Source organism: Ictidomys tridecemlineatus, chromosome 1 (genome assembly GCF_052094955.1).
Source record: "Ictidomys tridecemlineatus isolate mIctTri1 chromosome 1, mIctTri1.hap1, whole genome shotgun sequence".
NCBI lineage: Eukaryota > Metazoa > Chordata > Mammalia > Rodentia > Sciuridae > Ictidomys > Ictidomys tridecemlineatus.
Window position 1 is genome coordinate 189,882,299 of NC_135477.1, and position 21,396 is coordinate 189,903,694.

A 21,396-nucleotide genomic window follows, 5' to 3' on the forward strand; every position below is an offset into this window, starting at 1 on the left:
CCAGGCTTGTGCAGGTCCCTGGGCGGCTCCAGACCTGGGAGAACACAGTGTTCCTGTCGTGGTGTTTGCACCCTTGGAAATCCTCTGCATTCTCAGCCCAGCCCTACGTGGGCTTGCCTTAGTAGTTTACTAGAGCTTTCTGGGGTTTTCTACACCAACTGTGGACGATCTTAAGAAATTCATATGCTTCTGTCTTTGCGTTTTCTTTCCTTTCAAAAAATTATGGAACACATTTAATCATCTTCAGTACCTACCTACCTACTGTGCCTGGTGTCCTGGCTTTAAACCTGCCTCAGTCCTTCTGTGTACACTCCCCATTGGAGAAACATCACTCAGCTTTTCCTGTATACTTTGTCTATGTTAGATGATCACAGTCGATGGTGTCCCTGAGCCTGAGGTAAACGTAAAGACCAGTGAGCTACGATCCTGGCTTCCATGCACTCACTGTCTGCATAGAGATGACAGCCTGTTTCTCTGCATGACTGTCAGCGTAGGCTGCAAAGGAGCCAGTATGTGTCCTGGAAGAAGTCGCACTGCCTCAGGCAGGACAGCCAGGCTGACCTCCAGGGGAGCGGGCTCTGCTCTGCGAGCGTTAGGGTGGAGGAGATGCAGAGTATGTGCTGGCACACTGCAGGGTTTGCCTCCTCTCCTCGGCTTCCTCACACTGCCGCAGCTTTGCTCTGAGGGCTTTCCAGACCATCCATTTTTTCCCTCGTTACAGGGCATAGCCAGACATCGGCTTGGGGGTGAGAAGGGCAGTTAATGTCGTTCTTATAGACAGCTTTGATTTCAATCCAGGTGATAGTTGCTGAACTCAGCTACATATCTCAGTCACGAGTTGAGCATCCCTAATCCAGAAATCTGAAGTGATCCCAAATCCAAATCCTTTAGAGCACCAATATGATGACGCTACAGGTAGAAAATTCCATACCTGACCTCACAGGATGGGTCACAATCCAAATGCAGGTACACTAAAAACATTAATAAGATCACCTTCAGGTTCAGTGTATAAGGTATGCATGAAACAGAAACAAATTTTACATTTGGATTTGGGTCCCATCCCCAAGATATCTCATTATAATGTCTATTCAATTATTCTAAAATTAAAAATGCTTCTGGTCCTGTGCAGGGGAGGACCTACATGTACTTTAATTGTTAAGTGCTCCTGACAACATGGCCTATGACTTCTCTGAATGGCTTTCAAGAATGGCTATTGGTCTGTTATAGCACGTGTCATTGCTTCATTTTGCTATATAACTTTGGATAGCTACATTTTGCTTATCCATTCATTTGTTGATGGACAGTTGGATTGCTTCCAACTTTTGGTTACTGTGAATAGTGCTATGTGAATATTCACATATAAGAAGCAATTAGGTCCTGACTTCCAGCTCTCCTGGGTGTGGAAGTGAGATCCCTGGCTCACATGGTAACTCTAGGCTTAGCTTTTTGGTGAACCACCATACTTCACAACAGCTGCAACACTTTGCCTTGCTAACAGCAGTATATGAGAATTCCAGTTTTGTACATCCTCACCAACACTTACTTTAATTAAAAAAAAAAAAGCCATCCTTGTAGGTATAAAATGGTATCTCATTGTGGTTTGCTTGTTTGTTTGATTCTTGTTTGGAGCACTGTGGATTGAACCCAGAGGTGCTCTATCACTGACCCACGTCCCCAGCTGTTTTCATTTTATTTTGAGACGGAGTCTTTCCAAGTTGCAGAGTCTGGCCTGGAACTTGTGATCCTCTTGCCTCAGCCTCCTGAGGTGTGTGCCGTCGCCACTCCCAGCACTATTCTATTAAAGTTTTAGTTTATAAAGGGTGCAGATAGGAGCAGCCAAATGAAGAGACACAGTGAGGTTCCAGGGGATCCCAAGTGTGGAGCCTCTGTGCCGTCTCCCATGGAGCCAGCACATCACCCTCCAGTCACATCAGTGTGGCACCAACCAAGACGCTCCATTGGGCTTCAAGGTCCAGAATCTTTACTGGGACATTGTGGGGCATCATTGATTGAATCATCAGTTCCATGCCTGAACTGAATCCCTAGCCCCCATCCTTTCCAGGAGATAGGACTGGGATCAGGTGGCCCATAGCCCCTATCTCCAGTCACCTGGCTGGTCTTTCCAGCTCTTCTTGTGTTTATGTAATTGCGTTTGCATAAACTCAGGTTTGATCCCAATACTCTGGATATCAGTCCCATTGCTAGGAAAATTTCAAAGATTTAGTTTTGTCCCCAGGAACCAGGGACAAAGGCCAATAAAATTCTTTATAATAGAACAAGTACACAAAAGTTTTTAATTCTAGTGAAATGCAGTTTATCCCCCCCGCCTTTTGTTGTTTGTCCTCCCCAGTATGAAGTCTTCCAACCCAAGAACAGAGAATGTCTTCTCACTTGTTTCCTTCTCCAGCGTCTTTCAACAGTGCTTGTCCTTTGCTGTGTACAAACCTTTCACCTTCTTGGGTAAACTTTGCTGTTTTATTCTTTTGAATGCCATTATAAATGCAGTTATTTTCTCAACTTCTTTCTTTGATTGTTGCTGCCGTATGAGACTGATGGCCATTGTGCTGGTTCTCAGCTGCGCTAGGTTGGTGTCTGTTCTGGCTGCTGTTTGTGGGATCTGGGGCTTTCTGCAGGTAGGTCGTCATCTGCCCAGAGATGGCCGTGCTGCCGCCTTTCTGATATGGTTGCCTTTTTCCTTTTTTGTCCTACTGCTCTGGCTTCTGGGGTGGGGGCACCACATTGCAATGGTAGACACAGGCCTCGGCTATCTCTTGGTCCTGTTCTTGGGGGAGAGCTTGCAGCCATGTTAGCTCTGTGCTTCTCACAAACACCCTTTCCCGTGTTGGAGAGGTGCCCTCTATTCCTGCTTTCTAAGCATTTGTATCAGGAGGGGATTGGGGACTTTGTGATGCTTCTCTGTCAATTCAGACCATTTGTGGCTTTTCTCCTCAATCTCTTGATATGGTATGTCACACTGTCTTCTCATGTTGAGCCCCCTGCCCTCCAGCTTAGTCCCACGTGGATTTGGTTTGCTTAGTATGTTGTATTTTTGTTTTTAATCATGTCAAAAAAAATTAGAAATTTCCTTCCACTGGTAGTTTTAAGAGTGTGCTGTTTAATTGCTACCTATTTGCGAATGTTCTGGATTTCCATGTTTCTAGTCCATTGTGTTCAGGGAAGGTTCTGTTGTTTAGTCTTGGTGAATTCGTGGAGACTCCTCTCCGGCCGTGCAGCATAACTGGAGAGTGTTGGTGTGCACTGAAGCAGGTGTGCTGCTTGTGTACTGACAGAGGTTTTTGGCCTGTCTTCCACAGCTCCTAGAGTCCTGGAAGTCTCTGAAGTGATGTGTCTTGTGTACTGCTGAGCCCGCTGCTGACTGGCAGCCCAGGCAGCTTCAGGATGGGGCTGGTCCCTGAAAGACCAAGGCAGGGTCAGCCTCCAGGGAAGAAAGAGGGGCTGCGGGTGAGTGGACCACCAGTGGCCAGTGATTTAATCTGTCACGCCCATGGAAAGAAACCTCTATAAATCCCCAAAAGCACAGGGTTCTGAGAGCCTGGTGACTGGACCTGCGGAGGTTCCTGGAGCTTGGAAGGCATGAAGGCCTCTTCCCCTACCTCACTGATGTGTCTCTTCATCTGCATCTTCTGTAAATTTTTGGTTTTTGAGACCAGATATTGCTATGTTGTCCAGACTGGCCTTGAACTTGCAGTCCTTCTGCCTCAGCCTCCAAAATCTGGGATTACAGGCTTACTGTTTTGGGGTGGAATGTTCTGTGTACGTCTTTTTGATCCAGTGGGTTTATAGTGTTGTTCAGGTCCTATTTCCTTATTGATCTTCTGTCTAGATGATCTATTCATTATTGACATTTTTTTCATTTTAAAATATATGTAGCAGGTATGATTCAGTCTTTGGTTTAGGCTGGGAACCAGGCCTTGGGTTTTTTATGCCATTCAATCATATTAAATGAGAAAGTGAAGTTGAGGTGGCTGCTGGCTGTGGGCCCTAGCAGCACACGCCTGTCTGTCTGTTCCATTTGCAGCAGGAGGGCAGGAGGACTGAGATGGAGCAAAGGATTGTTAGCTGACTCTCAGCCATTCACTCCTTGTCCTGGCACTTGGCTTCAGTATCATCTCATCACAAGACAGAGTCATTCCTAGGGTGTTGGTAAGAATAAAGGTGACGCAGTACCTTTCTGTGCCTGTATGTCGCTGAGCCTCTGGTCACTGTGAAGATTCCCTGTTTAATATGACTTCTGAGTATGCACTTCCTCGTGTGAGATGAGTTTCGGTGATGCTCCATGCAGATGCAGCATGTATTTCATTTAGCAAGAACTGTTTTAGTCAGGTTTGGTTTGATTTGATTTTGTTTGGTTTATTTGTTTGTTTGCCGCTGTAACCAAAAGATCTGACAAGAACAATGAGAGAGGGAAAATTTTATTGGGGTTCATGGTTTCAGAAGTCTCAGTCTATAGACAGCCAACTCCATTCCTTCAGAGCCGCAGTGAGGCAGAACATTATGGTGGAAGGATGTGGTGGAGGAAAATGGCTCAGGACATGGTACCAGGAAGGAAAGAGAGAGAGCCCTCTTCAAGGACAAAATATACACCCCAAAGACATGTCCCCAGGGGCCACCTCCTCCAGCCACAACCTACCTGCCTACAGTTACAGGTTAACCTCTATCAGAGGATTAATGCACTAGTGAGGCTAAGGCTCTCATAACCTGTCATTTCACCTCTGAACCGTCTTGTGTTGTCTCATACATGAGCTTTTGGGGAACACCTCACATCTAAACCATAACTTATTGCTCTTTATGGGATTATGGCCTGGTAGCAGGGAGTTGCATGGATAGATGGTGTGACCCAGGCCATCCCCTGGTCCCTTACTATATAACAGCACCATTTCTCTATCCAGGCCTCAAGTGAGAATGCTTTCACTGGCTGCCAGCCCCCAGATGTATCTTGAGATTCATGGATCCCTGAAGACCTGAGCTCAGCTGCTCTGCTGTCTCCAAGTCCCCTCAGAAATGGCACAGGGATACTAGCCATTGCAGTATGGGGGTATACTGGGACAGGGTAACCCTCTCACCCATCCTCCTTCCAGCCCCAGGCCACTTGGGGACTCTCAGGAATATAGCCACTGGAATGAGGGTCTGGGGTGTCCTGTGAGTGCTGCCTGTGATGGATCACAGCAGAGCATGTTCCTGAAGCCCCCTGGGCCTTGCTACAGGACTGCCAGCTTTCCCTCCTTGTCTTTTCCACAGCATCTAATAACTACTGAGAGGTACAGACAGCTTGATTTGTCCCTCTCTGTTCTTCAATGGGCGCAAGAAAATTCAGTTTCTAGGTGAGTCAGAGTAATAACAGTTCAGGGCAGATAGCCTCACTAATACTCACTCCCTGTAGGCTGTTAATATTCACACAGTTGTACCCTGAATCCTAGGGCTGTATGATGGGGTGGAGCGGAACATCTTTCAAATTCTATGCAGAGACAACAACTAATACATCACTGTGTGTTTGGGAGTGTAGGGTGGGTCTTCCTGAGCCCTATATGCTATGACAGCACAGCCACCCATGGTTAGGGCCCAGGCTCCATTCCTGGTGGGGCACGGGCCTTGCCCCTTGCTGGTGCATGCATGCACACGAATCTCTTTTGGTAAGTACCCATGGCTATCAGTAAGCCATGTTTCCATAATTTATTTCCTATATGAATAAATGGAAATGGCAAGGCCGAGCTCTTTCCGTATTTGCTCCTGCAGTGCACTGGTGTGCCATTGCTCATCCTGGACACTGTGGGTAGATCTCATCCTGAGTTCAAGGAACTGTGAGCATGTAAAGTGGCCAGTGTATACTACAGTAGACTGTAGGCTCTTGGGCCAGAGCATTGTCAGGGACCCCAGGGGCTGGCAAGGCCAGGAGAGCCAAGTCTTCCTTGAGGGTCATTCATGGAGGGTCAGTAGCTTTTGTGCTACCCTGAAGGGCCACAGCTCTTAACTCTTTGTCTGCTTCTTTCCCTGAGTTTATTTGTTCAGGTTGTGTTTTCACTTCCTGTCTGGTTCCTGCCTGAGTCACTTAGGTCATTCATTACCCTTCCCTGCCACAGATACTAAGGGAACCCAGTGCCTTCAGTGGACAGCCATGCTCACTGCCCTCGTTACACACACACACACACACACACACACACACACACACACATGCGCCCCAAGCAGAAGAGCCCTTGACATTCCTTTGGTTTTTGTTTTTTTTTTTCCCAAAATGGTTCCCCTGACACTCATGTATGGTTTTCTGTCTTGCCTGTGCTATGTGAGCTATATGTTTCTTTCTCCCCAAAATTAAAGCACTTCCAATCAGCTAATTTCTGAGTAGGTAAAGCTGCCTGGTTACTTTGTTTGTGTAGCAGGGATTTGAGGACGTGTTTGTTTGGAGCCTGGTCTTTGACTCACAACCAGAGAGGGCTCATCGGAGAGGCCCCTGGTTATTTCAGCGGCTGGCAACATTAACATGGATGACTAGACAGCTTGTCATCCTGAGCCACAGAGGGAACAACTGTTTTTAAGGTTTGGCCAGACTTCATGAGCTCCATTCTTTCCATCCTGTTATATGGAATGCACACGATGCTGTTTAATTACTTCAGTCCCTCTCTTAAAGGAAAAAGGCTACCAATATTCCAGAGGTACTAATGCTTTGAAGGTTAACTTGGTAATTTTCTTTGTCTGCATACATAGTAACTATATAAAGATCTCTTTTGAATTTGCAATATTTAATTATTTTCCAAGTGCATTTTTTGGCAGACAGGGCAAGGGTCTTAACAGGCCATTTGGAATGAGTTCTATTATTTAGGCTTAAAATTCAGTGAGATTTTTTTCCAAGTCAAAAGTTGAATGAAACTACTCTGTATTTCATGTAATAAAATGCCCAAAATTTTACAGGTGGTCAGCAGGTTTTGGCCCCTGGTGAATTATAGGTGCATATATTACTTTGCTTAATAGGCAAAGATCAAGGAATATATATATATATATATTCTTACCTTTGCCACAGTTTCACTGTGCATAGGAACAAGGCAGTTGATTCCTTTCAGAAAGATGGAGATGGAAGTCTAACGTGGAGACAGTCCTTGTGGGCAGAGTCATGTGAGGATGATGGAGACATAAGTGTTGGCCACACAGGGTCTGTCGATGAGATGGTCCTCTGGAGGGATGGTCCTGTGGTCCTGTGATCTCGTATCACGTGTATCCAGCGTTCACCTGTCTGTCCTAGTTGAAATATGTGTTAAGTCTAACATTCACACTGACATAGCAGGACTTTATACACATTCTTTGAACTAAAATACTAAACATAATCAATCATTGCTTTTATTGACTTCATTTTGAAATGTAGTATTGGGGATATATTTATTTTTTTTCTCCTTATTATGTGGGTATTTAAAAATCTATAGTTGCTTATTGAGCTCGCCTTTCAGCAGAGAGCTTTTGTGAATGCTCAGGGCTATGGACAAGAGCACGGGTCCTGAAACCCAGTACCCCTGAGACATTTCTTTCCCTCCTGCCAACCCCTGGTGAGGTCTACACTGTGTTCTTCAGGAACATGCAGTTTCTGAACATGCAGTTTTTGTGTGTGCATCATCAGACCTCTGAATCTGATGTCAGAAAGGTGTTTCTGCTTCTTCTAGAACTGGCTTAGCCTGGATCCAGTGCACCCCAGAGTTCCAGCCAGTGTCCAGCCTTTCTTGGCCTCATTTATAAAATAGGTTTGTTTGAGAATTATCTCAGATGATACATGTGAAGTCTTGAAACAATGTTTGGGTGCCTGACATTGGGTTTCCTAACTATGAGCTTCTATTCAGGATGGCTAGGGAATGAAAAAGACAGGAAACAAAACTGTGTGTACTCTAATCCCATATTCCTGGATATTGTGGGGGCATATGAATATGGTGATGGGAAAAAGATATGATTTACACAGGCTGAGCACCCTTCTCTGAAGTACTCAGGACAAGAGTCCTATGCGTTTCAGATTGTTCAGGACTGTGAATATTTGCATAGCCATAATGAGCTCTCTTGAGATGGGGAACTGATTTTAAACACAAAATCCATTTCTGTCTCACATATACCTTACACACAGATTCTGAAGGTGACCTAGGACAGTTTCTTGGTGCACCAGTGTTTCAGCTGCAGCCTGTCTCACAAAGCCAGGGATGGAACGTTGCACTGTGGCCTCAGGCCAGAAGGTCCAGGTTGTGGATTTTGGGAACAGGGATGCTAATGGGACAGACAATAATCTGGATCATGAACAATTATTTCCTTCTTCAACTTTTTTCTTTTTACATATACTATTCTTACAATAAGAAGACAAACAATAATCTCCACTAAAGGGAGCCAAGTGGCTGAGGGATTATAGGACCCATATGTGGCCTGCAGAAGCCTCAGTACCAAGAATTCTAGCCAGGACTTGGACTTCCAGTGCAGGTATATTTCTAGAGGCTCAGCTCTCAGCTCATGTGCAAAGAAGTCAGGTTACATAGCTTAGAGCCTTGCAGTCCACAGTATATCTCCACTTCCAACACAGTCCTGTATCTGCTTGAGAGCGGGGACACAGTCAGAGAAGTGCACCACTGTGGGAGCATCACAGATCAGGTGTACAAAATCAGATGGCCACTGTGTTACCAGGCCATATGATCTTACGGGACCCCTGTCATATATAGGCCTATCACTAATTAAGTCGTCATTATACAGTGGGTGGCCATAAACTCAATCACATTTCAGAGAGATCGTTGGGACCTAGAAACTACATACACACTGCCAGGGGCTGTTTGTGACCCATCTGTGGGCGGCTGAGGGCCTTGTCTGGGGACATCAAGTGACAAGCAGGTGGGTGGCAAAGGCCAACCCTTTGTGTCAGTTCCTGACAAGGTGACCTTCCTCCTGCACTGAGAGTAGAGGTAAGTGAGAAAGAAGTCATTGACCAGGAAAAGTGGTAGGGAGGAGCCCATCTACTCTGGCAGTGGGCTGGGATTTATTTTTCCTTCTTTAATGTGCAGTCTGGGCATCCGCCATGTGAGGTCATAGGCCTAGGAGATGGAAAAGACCTACTTTTGTATGAGGTCATCCAGCCCATCCCCCAGAGCCAGCTGACCCCACAGTATACTTTCCAGAGCTCTGGCCAGTTCCTAAGAAATGACTCACCTGATGGAGTTTCCACCAGTTACTAGAGGAAGTGAGAAGGCTCATCTGGGGCGGCCATCTGCAGTCAGCAGTGTCTCGTGACAGCGAGCCCAGTGCAGGCACTATATGTTGGAGAGGGATAGATGGCCCCTTTGTCACAGCCCACTTGCAGAATGCACATGCTCAGGACGGGCTCCTCTGGGATCTGCAGAGTCACCTTCAGTCTGTGGAGCTCATTTACATGGTGTGTTCATGCGAACCTCACCTTACAGGGAAGCTATTGAGTCTTACTGTCTCAGGCTCCTGTTTCCTGTTTTGTTTTGGTTGGTCAGACACAGAGCACAGGGAAGTCTCCCTGTCTTTAGAGGCCAGACCTGTGAACAAGGGGTTAATGATGCTAGAACCTGAGTGCCTGCTATTTGGCCATGGAGCATCTGTTGGGTCATCTCCAGATACCTGCAGACACCTGCTGGTGTAACAGCTAACTCTGTGCTGATGGCTCTGCCTTTCCCACTCTGGTACCTGTGGACTCAGAACTCCTACCTGTGTCATCTGGGGGCCTTTGGAAGGCCTCAGGCACAGCCTCAGTCCCTAGAGGAGCTCCCAGACCCCTGTGGACTCAGAGCTCCTACCTGTGTCATCTGGGGGCCTTGGGAAGGCCTCAGGCATAGCCATAGTCTCTAGAGGAGCTCTGCTGGCCCTCCAGAGTCACCACCTAGGCAGTCCTTGCGCACACTCAATGTGCTGTAAGTGGATCTTCTACAACTCTCTTCTGGGGAGGCTTCCAGTACAACAGGGGCTCCTCCTATGAATCAGGCCCTGCAGGTCCTCTTCAGTGACCTCATGGTGCTCTGAAACTGCCCTTGAAAGCGGGTGATTGTGTGTATCTCAAGTAGTTGTCATTACTATTTCTTTTGAAATGTTCTCCTTCCTGCTGTCAGCCTGAGTCTATCAAGGTTTTGACCAGTGCACTCTGTAAGCATGAGGTCAACAGCAGTGCTACATAGTGTGATGAGTGTCCACAGAATGGAGATGGAACAAGACTCCATGAAACATGACGTGAGTCACAGCACACAGGAGCTGGCCAGCAGTGGCCCAGGCAGTCTTCCTCCGTGACCTGTGCATATCCCTACAGTCCCCAGGCCCTCATGCTCAGTGAACCTCCCACTCACAGGTCAGTGCAGCCAGGTGCCCCTACTCTGGTGGGTTTGTGTTTTAAGGCTCCTCATCCTGTTGATGACAAGTGGGACATAATCTGAGAAAGATGCTGTGAGGCAATTGCATCCTCATGTGAACGTCACAGAGTGACCTACACACACTTAGAAGATATGGAGCAGTCACTGCTGTGGCCTCACTGCCACCAAGAGGTAGTAACAAGGTGCACGAGGTTGTGGCCAGCAAGACACGGCACACTGTTTGTAGGAGGAATGCACTCTAACATGAAGTGTGTGGTGTGGTAGATGCATAAGCCAGAGCATACCATAGCCGTTGTCGTTATTACTAAGTGTCACGTGCTGGCACGATGACTTGCCCTGCAGTTTGCATGCTAGCAGCACACTAGCTCTGCCCACAGATATGAAGAGGGTGATGTTGCTACAGCATCATGTGACAAGGGCTTCTCAGCTGTCACCATCCCATGGGACCACTGTCATCATTGCTGATGGAGAGTCACTGTGTGGTACATGTCAGAACTTGTTTTTTTCTGCCTGTTATATTTGTGTGTGACATCTTCTACACATGGAAAACAGTACTCTGCTCTTCCTTTTAAGTCTTGTTTAATCCACATCCAGATGGGCACAGACAGGTAACATACATGGTGACTGGATGGGACCAGGAACCTGGACTGAGCCCCACACTCCCAGCCACCTGACACAACACCCAGGCACCCACATTCATGGAGGATATTCCCACAAGGCCAGAGGCATGGGCAGACAGAGAAAACTCTCCAAGTGGTCCTGTGTGCTGGCTGCTGGCAGGGTTGAGTTCTCTATACTGCGGCCACGCTCAGGAACTAGCTCTGTGGGCTCTGTTGCCATCAACTCAGAAAACTTCATGCATTCATATGCAGCTCCTGAGGTCTGTGAGTGGTGTGTGTGCTCCTGAACATCCTCAGGAAAGCTGCTTGTGTGTTATCTGCACTTCTCCCCAGATCCTGACAAAGCTGAAGGGGCTGGCGCTGGACACTGAGACGGAGCTAGAGCGGCAGGATGAGGCCCTGGGTGGCATCACAGCAGCCGTGGACCGTGCGACCCTGACCGTGGACAAGCATAACCGACGCATGAAGAGGCTGACCTAGGAGGAGACACACTGCACCTCCAGGTTTGCACTTCCCAAGCCTGTATGTCCCTTGCAGTAGGGCCTGGGAAGCCATTCCAGGGCTGTGGGTGTTTGAAGTCCTGTCTGGGAACCCACCTTGCCCCAGGACGGGTAGCCGAAGGAGGGAGCCACTGTACACATGAGGTGCCTCCTGGGTGTCATGAGCATGGAGGCAGAGCCCTGTCCTGGTGAGGGCAGCCAACACAGTATGACCATCTTTGCTGTCCCTGAAGCTGTGAGATCCCAGCCTGGTGCTGCCATTGCAGGGCTGCAGCCCAAGCTATCCAACATGAAACGGTGTTTTCCCCCTTCAGCAGGCACTAAGGCAATACCCAAGTCCTCCTGAAGAAACGCGACTGCACATTCCTGCTCTTCCATCACAGCGTCACGGGCACGCTCTGGGAGTGACACGCTCTAGAACTGCAGCCACAGACTCACCACCACATCCTGCTCTGGCTTCCTCTGGTGGACAGCTCTTGTCGCTCCCTGTGCGTTATGAAGTCCAATACACCTCCAGAGCACTCAGCAAACACTTGCCTGGCCTTTGCCCCCGAGAGAAAAGTGACAGCACCCTTAACAAAAAGTACAGAGTTCTGTCTTCTGGACAGACCCAAGGTCTCTCCAGTAATAGGAAAAAAGTGATAATTTTTTGCGGTGGGGTGGTGGTATTTGTTTTGTGGTGCTGGGGATTGAACCCAGGGCCTTGTGCATGAAAGGCAAGCACTCTACCAACTGAGCTAGATCCCCAGCCCAGAAATGCTAGTTTTAAATTAGGTTTTACAGCTGCATCCTACTCTTGGCCTTCATGTTTTATGTTTTAGGACACTCACACCTCTCCCAAGGGGCCCCTGGGAGAGAGAAAGATGGTCCTTTCATAAGCCACATCACAGCAGGCCACTGTCACCCATCTGCATTTAATGTACACATAATGACTGCATGTTTGTGGGTGTTATGGTTTGGACTGGAATGTCCCTTAAACACTCCTGTATGGATGGTCCCCAATGCTTCAGTGTTCAAAAGTGGGGCCTTTTGGGAAGTGAACCCATCATGAGGGCTCTGACCTTACCAGTGGATTAATCGATGGAGAAATTCCAATCGAGTAGAGTGTCGGGAGGTGTGGAGCTGTAGGAGGTGGCCCTAGTTGGGGGGAGTGGGTCCCTGGGTATGTGCCCTGGAATGGTGCATCTTGACCTCAGCACCACACCCCTCTTCCTGCTGCCTCACATCGTCCTGGCAATAATGAGCTGAGCAGCTCCTTCCCTCCACTTCTGTTAATCAAATGCTGGTATTGTGGAAGGAGAGCTCTGTGCACTTTTGACAAAAAAGGGACAGGCAGTGTGCACCTGCCCCAAGACCTACATCTTCTAGAGTCTTCCTTAGAGCCTCTCTGTAAGTTTGTTAGATCTGATCAACATAGGAAGAGCCAGCCTGAAGAGCAGGTCTAGGGCTACAACAGTGTAAAATGCAGACATTTGGAGACTATGGTGTTAGGCTCAAACTGACCCCTTTTTCTCATGTCGCATAGACTGTTTCCTATATGAGGTATTACCACCTGTTTTCCCCATTAGTTCATCCCTGAAAGGACACTGCCTGACAGGAAACTTTTTGGTCCTAGGTAGACAAGGAGAAGCCAGCTCCAGAGCTTGGAGTTGCAGGTGAGAAGACCACTAGTAGGGCAGTGCTGGGGATGCTGCCAGGCATGACAGTTACTCATGGAGAAGACGCTCTTGCCAGGCACCCCACATGAGCAGCATGTACAGCTCACTGTCAGCAACCCAGAGCGTGTGGTCTGCAGTTAGAGAACACGTTGGCAGTGAGTCCCAGCCCCACTTAACTTCCTCTGAAACAAGAGCAAAGAACTCATCTCTGCTGGCATCCCACCACCTAGGGATGCACATCTGTCCCATGTCTCTGGCTTGGATGGCTCCCCATCCATTTACCAGGACCCGGATCAGAGTGACACATAGGGTATCCTACATCCCTTGACACCTCCCTGATGCAGGACCTCATGCTATGAGTGGCGGGTATCCTCAGTATCACTGGGATGAAGTCTCCCCTGTGTGCTTACTGCACAGAACCTCATGCTGTGGTGTAGGGTCTCTCATGTCCATTCACTGCCACAGAATGTCACACTCTGGGTTGTGGTCTCCTGAGTCTGCTGTTAGTAAGGATTTGCAGGGTTTGTTCTCCTTGGGGCAAAACCCTTTCATCCATGAACCTGTGGAACCTGACTTGTAGAAACATGTCTGCTACCAAAATCCAGTGGTGGAATTGGCATATGACTGCAATGATGAGAGGAAAAAATAGAAATTAGAAAGGAGCCACTGGGCTTTCCCTTTGCAATCATGCATTGAGGACCTTGGCGTTATCCCTCTGCCTAACAAGAAATAAAAGTTTGAACAGTTTTTCCTAGATCTCTCAGGGAAATGAGGTCACAGGGCTAACACTGCCGCCATGATTGCTGGCAACAGATAGCAAAGACAGATTCCCTCTTCCTGGAGCAGAAACTCATGTCAGAATTTTCTCTGGAGGCCAAATTGGGGTAGGAAAATCTGCACCATAAATGACAAATTGTTGGAGCCTCATTGTACTCAATCCTGAAAGATAAAATCGCAGGAGACATGGTAAGAGGGGAGACCATGGCCTTTTGTGAGTTCACCTTTAGCAGCTCAATCATGTTCTCACAGTAAATGTTGGAGAAAGATCCCTTTGGGGCTTCCCCAGGGAAAATATTAAGTAACCATTTTTGAAGTATACAAGAGCATTCTATTCTTGAGCTCTGACCTCAAGAGAAACCATTCTACAAAGGCCTGGCTGACCTGGGGAAGGGGAAGTATCCAACTGCAGGTCCTTCCAACCATTCTATCTTACCTGAGAGGTTGTTGGGGGGCAGGGTCTGTGCTGAGAAGCAATCAATTGTGAAGTCCATGAACCAGGGACATTGACTTACCAAGACTTAATCATTATAGAATAGTTCCCTCCCCCACATCTTACACCACATTACCAAAATCCTGTGTGCAGCAGTTGCTTTTACCTAGCACATAATGTCCCTCCAACAACAACAACAAAAAAAAAACTACATACTAAAAGAAGTACATTCATGTGCATGTATGAATATGGAATAATGAATCCCACCATCATGTATAATTATAATACACCAATAAAAAAAGAAAAGACTGAAGACAGAACTAGCATCAGAACCGAGTTGGATAATAGGAATTTTGAAATTATCAGACCAAGATCTTTCCAAAAATACTATGATAGCTATGCTAAGGGTGTCCTCCAAAAGCTCACATGTGAGACAATGCAAGAAAGTTCAGAGGAGAAATGATTGGGTTGTAAGAGTTTTAACCCAATCAGTGATTTAATCCCATGATAGGGGTGTAGCTGGAGGAGGTGGGAATGGGGCATGGCTGTGGGTATGCATCTGTATTTGGGGTGTGCAGTCTCTCTGCTTCTTGATCACCATGACGTAAGCTGCTTTCCTCCACCACCCTCTCCTGCCATGATGTTCTGCCTCACCTCGAGCCCAAGGAATGAAGCTGGACTTCTCTGGACTAAGACTCCTGAAATTGTGAGCCCTCCCCTACAGTTGTGTTGGTCAGATCCTTTAGTTACAGCAGCCAAAAAGCTGACAAAGACACACAGAAAGTGCACAGCGTGTAAAAACACAGATGATATAAGCAGGAGGATGAATATTCTAAGAGTGAAAAGGGTGCCAGAAATCAAAGACTTTTAACAGAAATCAAGATGCTTTTGATGGGCTCATCAGTAGACTGGAAAGAGTCTGTGAGCTTGAGGACATGAGAATAGGAACTTCCATAATAAAAGGCAAAGAGAAAACTCTGAAGGAAAAAAAGGAGACAGAAATGGAATACCCAGACTTGTGGGACAATTACAAAATTATAACATGCACATATGAGAATATTAAAAGGAGAATAAAGAAAGGAATAGAAAGTATTTTGAAGTGGTAATAACTGAGAATTTCCCCCCAGTTAATGTCAAGACACAAAGATAGATAGATCCAGGAGGTTCAGAGAACAGCAAGCAGGAGAAGTACCAAATGACTACACCTATACCTAGTATATTCAAAAATAAAACAAGGGAAATCAAATATTTTTTAAAAATCTCAAAAGAAGCCAGAGGGTGGGAACCACTCGATAGTTACAGAGTAGCTAACATCTGATTTTTCCTCCCAAACCACGCCAGCAGGAAGAGAATGGAGCAAAATACTTAAAGTGGAAAATCCACCAATTTTTATTCTGTGAAATTATCTTTCAAACGTAAATAAAGACATCCACAGACAAGTAACTTGAGAGTATGTTGTCAGTAGACTTACCTTGATAGGATTCTTAAAAGCTGTTCAAATTGCTGGGTGAGGTAGTGCATGCCCATAATCCCAGCAGCTTGGGAAGCTGAGGCAGGAGGAGTGCAAGTTCAAAGCCAAACTCAGCAACTTAGTGAGGCCCTAAGTAACTTATGATTATTTTGAGACCCTGTCTCAAAATAAAAAGGGCTGGGGAGGTAGCTCAGTGGTGAAGTACCCTGGGTTTAATCCCTGTTACAACAATAAAATCAACAAAAAGAACTTCTCTTTAGATAGAGTATCATCAAAGCCCATGATCCATGAAAGAATGAGTTGACAATCTGCCCTGCAATTGACACTTGAGACAAAGATGACAAGCCACAGATTGGGAGAAAGTCTTTGCAAACAACATGTCTGATAAAGAACTATTATCCATATTACACAAAGAATTCTTAAAGCTCATTAGAATGAAAAATGTAATTAAAAATGTGTATTAACATACATCATTAAAGAAGATATACAGATGGCAAATAAGCATATGAAGAGTTGTTCAGCATCTCTAATTTCATGTCGTTAAAGAATTGCAGATTAAAGCAATGAGGAAAAAGTTAGGCTACCTTAAACAGACTGTTAGTAGAAACAGAATCAACACCCATATTCTAATAGCCAGATTCCAAAACAGATACCACCAAATGTGGGTAAGGATGCAGACATCAGGAATTCTCATTGTTGGTGAAAATGCAAAATGGTACAGTCACTTTGGAAGACAGTTTGGCAGTTTCTTCCAAAACTAACTATACTCTTACCCTATGATCCAGAAATTATGCTCTTTGGTGATTACCCAAATGAATTGAACACTTAATATCCACACAAAACCTGTGCATGCACATTCTTCATAATTGCCACTGAGATATCCTTCAGTAGGCAAATGGATGAACTGCGTACATTCAGACAATGCAATATTAATCATCCCTCAAAAGAAAGGATTTGTTAAACCAAGAAAAAACATGGAAGAGCCTAAGGGAAAGAGGTCGACCTGAAAAGGCTTCATCAGGTGTGATTCTAACTCCATGACATTGTGGAAAAGAAAACTAGGGGAACATAAGATGGGTGATTTCCAGGAGTTGTGGGAAAGAGAGGGAGCACAGAGGGGTTTTAGGGCAATACAGTACTACACATTGGTCAAAACCCAAAGAGTAAAAACACTAGGATGAACCCCAATGTAATGTGGGCTCACTGACTGTACCCAATGTACTGCTTAATGGAAGATCTGTTTTAACACTGGGAGAAGCTGTGTGGATGTGATAGCAACAGGGTATATAAGAACTCTGAATCTTCCACTCAGATTTTGTGAACCTACAACTGCTTTTAAAGTAAGAGAAGGAAGAAAGAGGAAGAGGAGGAGGCAGGGAGGGAGGAGTCATCCATCCCAAGCAATGTCCAAAAATCAGCAGAGCAAATTTCTTCAGGTTTCAAGGCCTTGAAAATAATCCTCTGGGCCCCAAATTCCACTCTTGGAGTCATTCTTTCTCCTTCTTTAAGGATAGAATTTGTCCACAGCCCACCAGCTCTATCAGCCTGTTCTCCTTTCTGTAGGATTCTGGAAATCCAACATTTCTTTTTTGCTTCATCCTGTCTGTACCTTTCAGTCCAAGCTGCCTGTGTATTGGATGATAAAACATTCTCAAATCTCTTGTAGGTCTCCTGTGCATATCATGGGCACTAATGTCATTAGACAAGAAGTTCTTTACAGCCCTTTCCCAGGAAGCGCCATCTTTCTTACTGCTTCTGTTGAGATGGCTGCGTACACCATGAGCCACAACTAATCACCACATTTGTCCAGCCACCCTGGCCTTCTCTCCAGAGCATTTTATTAATAGTGAATATCCTAATTTAGCAACTTTGCTCCCTGACAGGCTGAGAATTCCTCCAAGTTGTTAAGTGCTATTTTCGCTTGTTTTTCCTAATAGTTCTGTCCTTGATTTATCTCTTTCCTTTGTATTTTGCTATAAACAGCACAAGGAGAAACCAGGCCACACCTTCAACCCTTTGCATAGAAATCTCCTCAGGTATATGTTTTATGAGTTCTGCTTTCCACTCAACAGGAGAACACATTTCAATCAACTGCTTTACCATTTATAACAAGTTTCCTCCAGTTTCCAATAACATATTCCTCATTTCCTTTTGAAGGCACTGGCAGAGTCTTTAACATCTATGTTTCTACCAACAGTCTGCTCAAGGTAGCCTAGACTTTTTCCATCATGTGTCTCCATTTTTTCATCTTCCTAGTTCCAGAGCCACTTTGTTTATACATTTGTTACAGCCACTCACCACTTCTGTATTCACTTCCCAGGGTGACCTTGACAAGTACCACAAATTGCAGAGCTTGAAACAACAGAAATGGGTTCTAGGCCGGGATTTGATATCAAGGGGTTGGCAGGCTATGTCCTCAATTGGGGCTCATCTGGGGCTCCCCCAAGTTCATCTAGGTTGTTGGCATAATTCAGCTCCTTGTGGCAGTAGGGCTGAGGTATCCCCTGCCGCTACCATGGATGTCCTCGACCCTTGTCCCTTTGTCTTTTCACTAGCAGCAGCACAAATCTTCCTCCTGCTGCTGCAGACCTCGGTCTCTCCTGCAACCACCTGGGAGAACACTTTGGTCTTAAAGGGGCTGGTGTGACAACGCAAGTCCCACTGGGACTCTCCTGTCTCTGATCCACTCATCCAGGACCTTGATGACATCTGCAGAACCTTTCACCAGCACTTAGTTTGTGATGGGTTGATAACTCATAAGAGCTGTGGACACCAGGCTAGAACCTCCGGGTCTCTGTGTTTCTTCCACCTAGGCGGTGCTCTGGCTGCCACTCTCACTTGCACCACCCCTTTTTGACTTGGTCCTGCCGCTGTACCTTTTCAGCCCAAACTGACTGTGTTTCTACTGCTATAGCCTTCTCAAAAACCCGAGGCTCTCCTGTGTATATCAGGCCTTTTTCTTTAATGCTAGCTGTGCCACATGGACTGTGGACCCCAGGAAGTTACTTCTCTCTGAACATCTGTTTCTGCATCTGTAATGTGGAGATGTCCCTGCCTCCCATGTACAGTTCGGAAGACTAGTTGACCCAACTAGGCAAAGCCCCTGACCCAGACCCAGCTTGTGTGGGCCACTTGTCCGCAGTTCCTCCTGTCCTCCTCTTGTGGCTTCAGAGGCTGACGGAGATGTGGTAAACTTTCTTCCTGAAGGCTGCTCCTGTTCCAGGAGCTGCTCAGAGCTGGCAGGCTCCCAGACACCCCCTGCTCCCATGATGGTGTCAGCAGGAAACGAAGGACACAGTGCAGCCATAAGTGGGACCACCCCTTAGTGCCTTCATCTCTGCTGAGGAGGCAGTTGGTGCTTCATCACCTCCAAGGGCACTGCTGGCTTTGAGCTCCCGGGCAGAGTGATTTCAGCAGCCACAGCAACTTCCAGGCCAGGGAGAGGAGGGGCTTTCCTGCTTTGTCGACTCGCAGTGAGAAAAGACAGTAAATGCATAGCCTGTGCACAGAGACGTCAGGATTTGTTCCACATGTCAGGCATGTTTTTAATTTAATGGTTTATGTTGTGGTAGATGTGTTTACAGCTGTGAAGTCAGCAAGAGACAGAGGAATTGTGGGCCCCGGAATCGTGCCCAGCACGCAGGCTGGTTTAAAGGAGGACATCATGCTTGGTTCACTGGTCAGAGGTGTAGGTTGCCTCATGGCTACATCAATCCCAACAGAGGAAAAAGTGGGGAGGAGATGGAGACATGAGGGGTTTAGTCTCTGAGCTCTCTTTGCCTCACCTCACCTCAGTCCTTTCCATGTGTGGGGAATCCATTCCCAACTGCCTTTGGCTCTCGCACACTTCATGTTGTAGATCATGGGACCAGGGAGGTTCTGGAGTCAGGACACCCTACACAGACACCACCCCCCATTCCCTTTAGGCTACTGTTTTTCCTGTGGACACATAACTGGTGAAGTTTATAAATCAGGCACAGTAAGAGATTAACAATTTATGGTAGATCTTTGCAACCTCATATCTATTTTTTCCTTTGCTTAAGTAAAAAACATTCACCTTTCTACCTCAAGCAAACACTTCCTGACATCCAGGGTAGCTAGAAATCCCTCAGCCCTACTGCCATAAGGAGCTGAATTATGCCAACAACTTAGATGAACTTGGGGGAGCCCCAGATGAACCCCAGTTGAGGACACAGCCTGCCAATACCTTGATATCAAATTCTGGCCTTGGGAGTTAAGAGAATACACTTCTGATGTTTCGAGCTATGTGAAACATAGCTTCTGCTTTGGGGGGAAAATAGATATGGGGGCTTCTGGGACCCCTCGTAACACTGCAGCTCAAAATCCCATCCTCCTAACTACATCTTACAAGGCCCCTGGCCTCACAGAGCTCATGTTTGGGCTCCAAAAGAATCTGACTTTTCTGGCTTTGAAATCATTCAATTCCCCCAACCCCACTCCTTGAGAGGAGAAAGAATCTGTCTTGGGCTCAGGGGGCTAGTGTCCATAGAGGAAGGACCTGGACACAAGGGCTTTCCTCAGGAGGGAGAACCATAGACCAGGGCACAAGGAGGGCAGGTCCCTGGCTGCATCTAGGAGAGGGTGGCCTTCTGGGTGGGGAAATGAAGAGTTTCCCTATGGCCCCACAGTGAATGTGCTGGGGTACCAGGACAGGATGACCCCTCCCTGGCTGGCTTCGTCTGACTGTGAAATACCATACAGCATCCCCTTATCTGTAAGGGATATGTTCAAGACCCCTGGTGGAGCCTGAAACCTCAGATAGTACCAAACTCTAGCTCTCCTGGTTTTTATTAGCACATTATAATCATACATAATAATGGGGTTCATGGCAACATATGAATACATTATTATGTTACATGAATATAACTTGCTCCATTTCTTTCCCCAGTGCTTCCCCTTTTCCTTTCCTCCCTACATTCCCTTTAGCTTTACTGTTTTTCCTGTGGACACATAACTGGTGCAGTTTATAAATCAGACACAGTAAGAGATTAACAATTTATGGTAGATCTTTGCAACCTCATATTCATTTTTTTCCTTTGCTTAAGTCAAAAACATTCACCTTTCTGCCTCAAGGAAGCACTTCCTGGCTTCTCTTTGACATCCCCTACATACCAACATGGTTACTTTGATAACCAAGACAGCTCCCAAGTACTGACAGATAGGTAGCATATACTATATGGATACTCTGGACGAAGGGACAATTCACATCCCAAATGAGCAGGACAGAGCAAGGGAGTGTGAAATTTTGCCATGCTACTCAGAAAAGAATCATTTCTGGAATTTTCCACTTAATATTTTCAGACAGTGGCCAACTGAAACCCTGGAAATCACAACCTCTGGTAAGAGGAAAGGCTGTACAGCAGGCAGAGCTAGTCTGTGGCTGAAATTCTGCCGTGACCAGCAGTGAGGACTGTTGACAGACCGCCTGGTGGACCAGCGGGTTGCATGATGCGGTGCCAGTGTGCTGGGCACCACAACTCCCTGGCTCTCATGAGAAGCAGATGTTGGTCTCCAGAGGCTGTCCTGGAGAGTGCACTGCCTGAACAAATAAATATGAGTCTCCGCAA

At 46.5% G+C, this 21,396-nt stretch overlaps 1 protein-coding gene across 11 annotated transcripts in view; it reads left to right on the plus strand.

Moving 5' to 3' along the window:
* Window positions 1-21,396, plus strand: part of Snap47 (synaptosome associated protein 47) — a 116,170-nt gene extending 94,774 nt beyond the window's left edge. For 7 of the 11 annotated variants that reach the window (XM_078014603.1, XM_005341281.5, XM_040272660.2 and 4 more), the window contains 2 exons: window positions 11,303-11,472; window positions 11,784-15,780. In XM_078014603.1, coding sequence (XP_077870729.1) covers window positions 11,303-11,449 — 147 coding nt within the window. In that variant the 3' untranslated portion in view covers window positions 11,450-11,472; window positions 11,784-15,780. Of the gene's footprint in view, window positions 1-3,314; window positions 3,463-4,039; window positions 4,188-11,302; window positions 11,473-11,783; window positions 15,781-21,130 lie in introns of those variants that run through there. The other 4 variants (XR_013422904.1, XR_013422905.1, XM_078014574.1 and 1 more) reach the window with 4 other exon arrangements.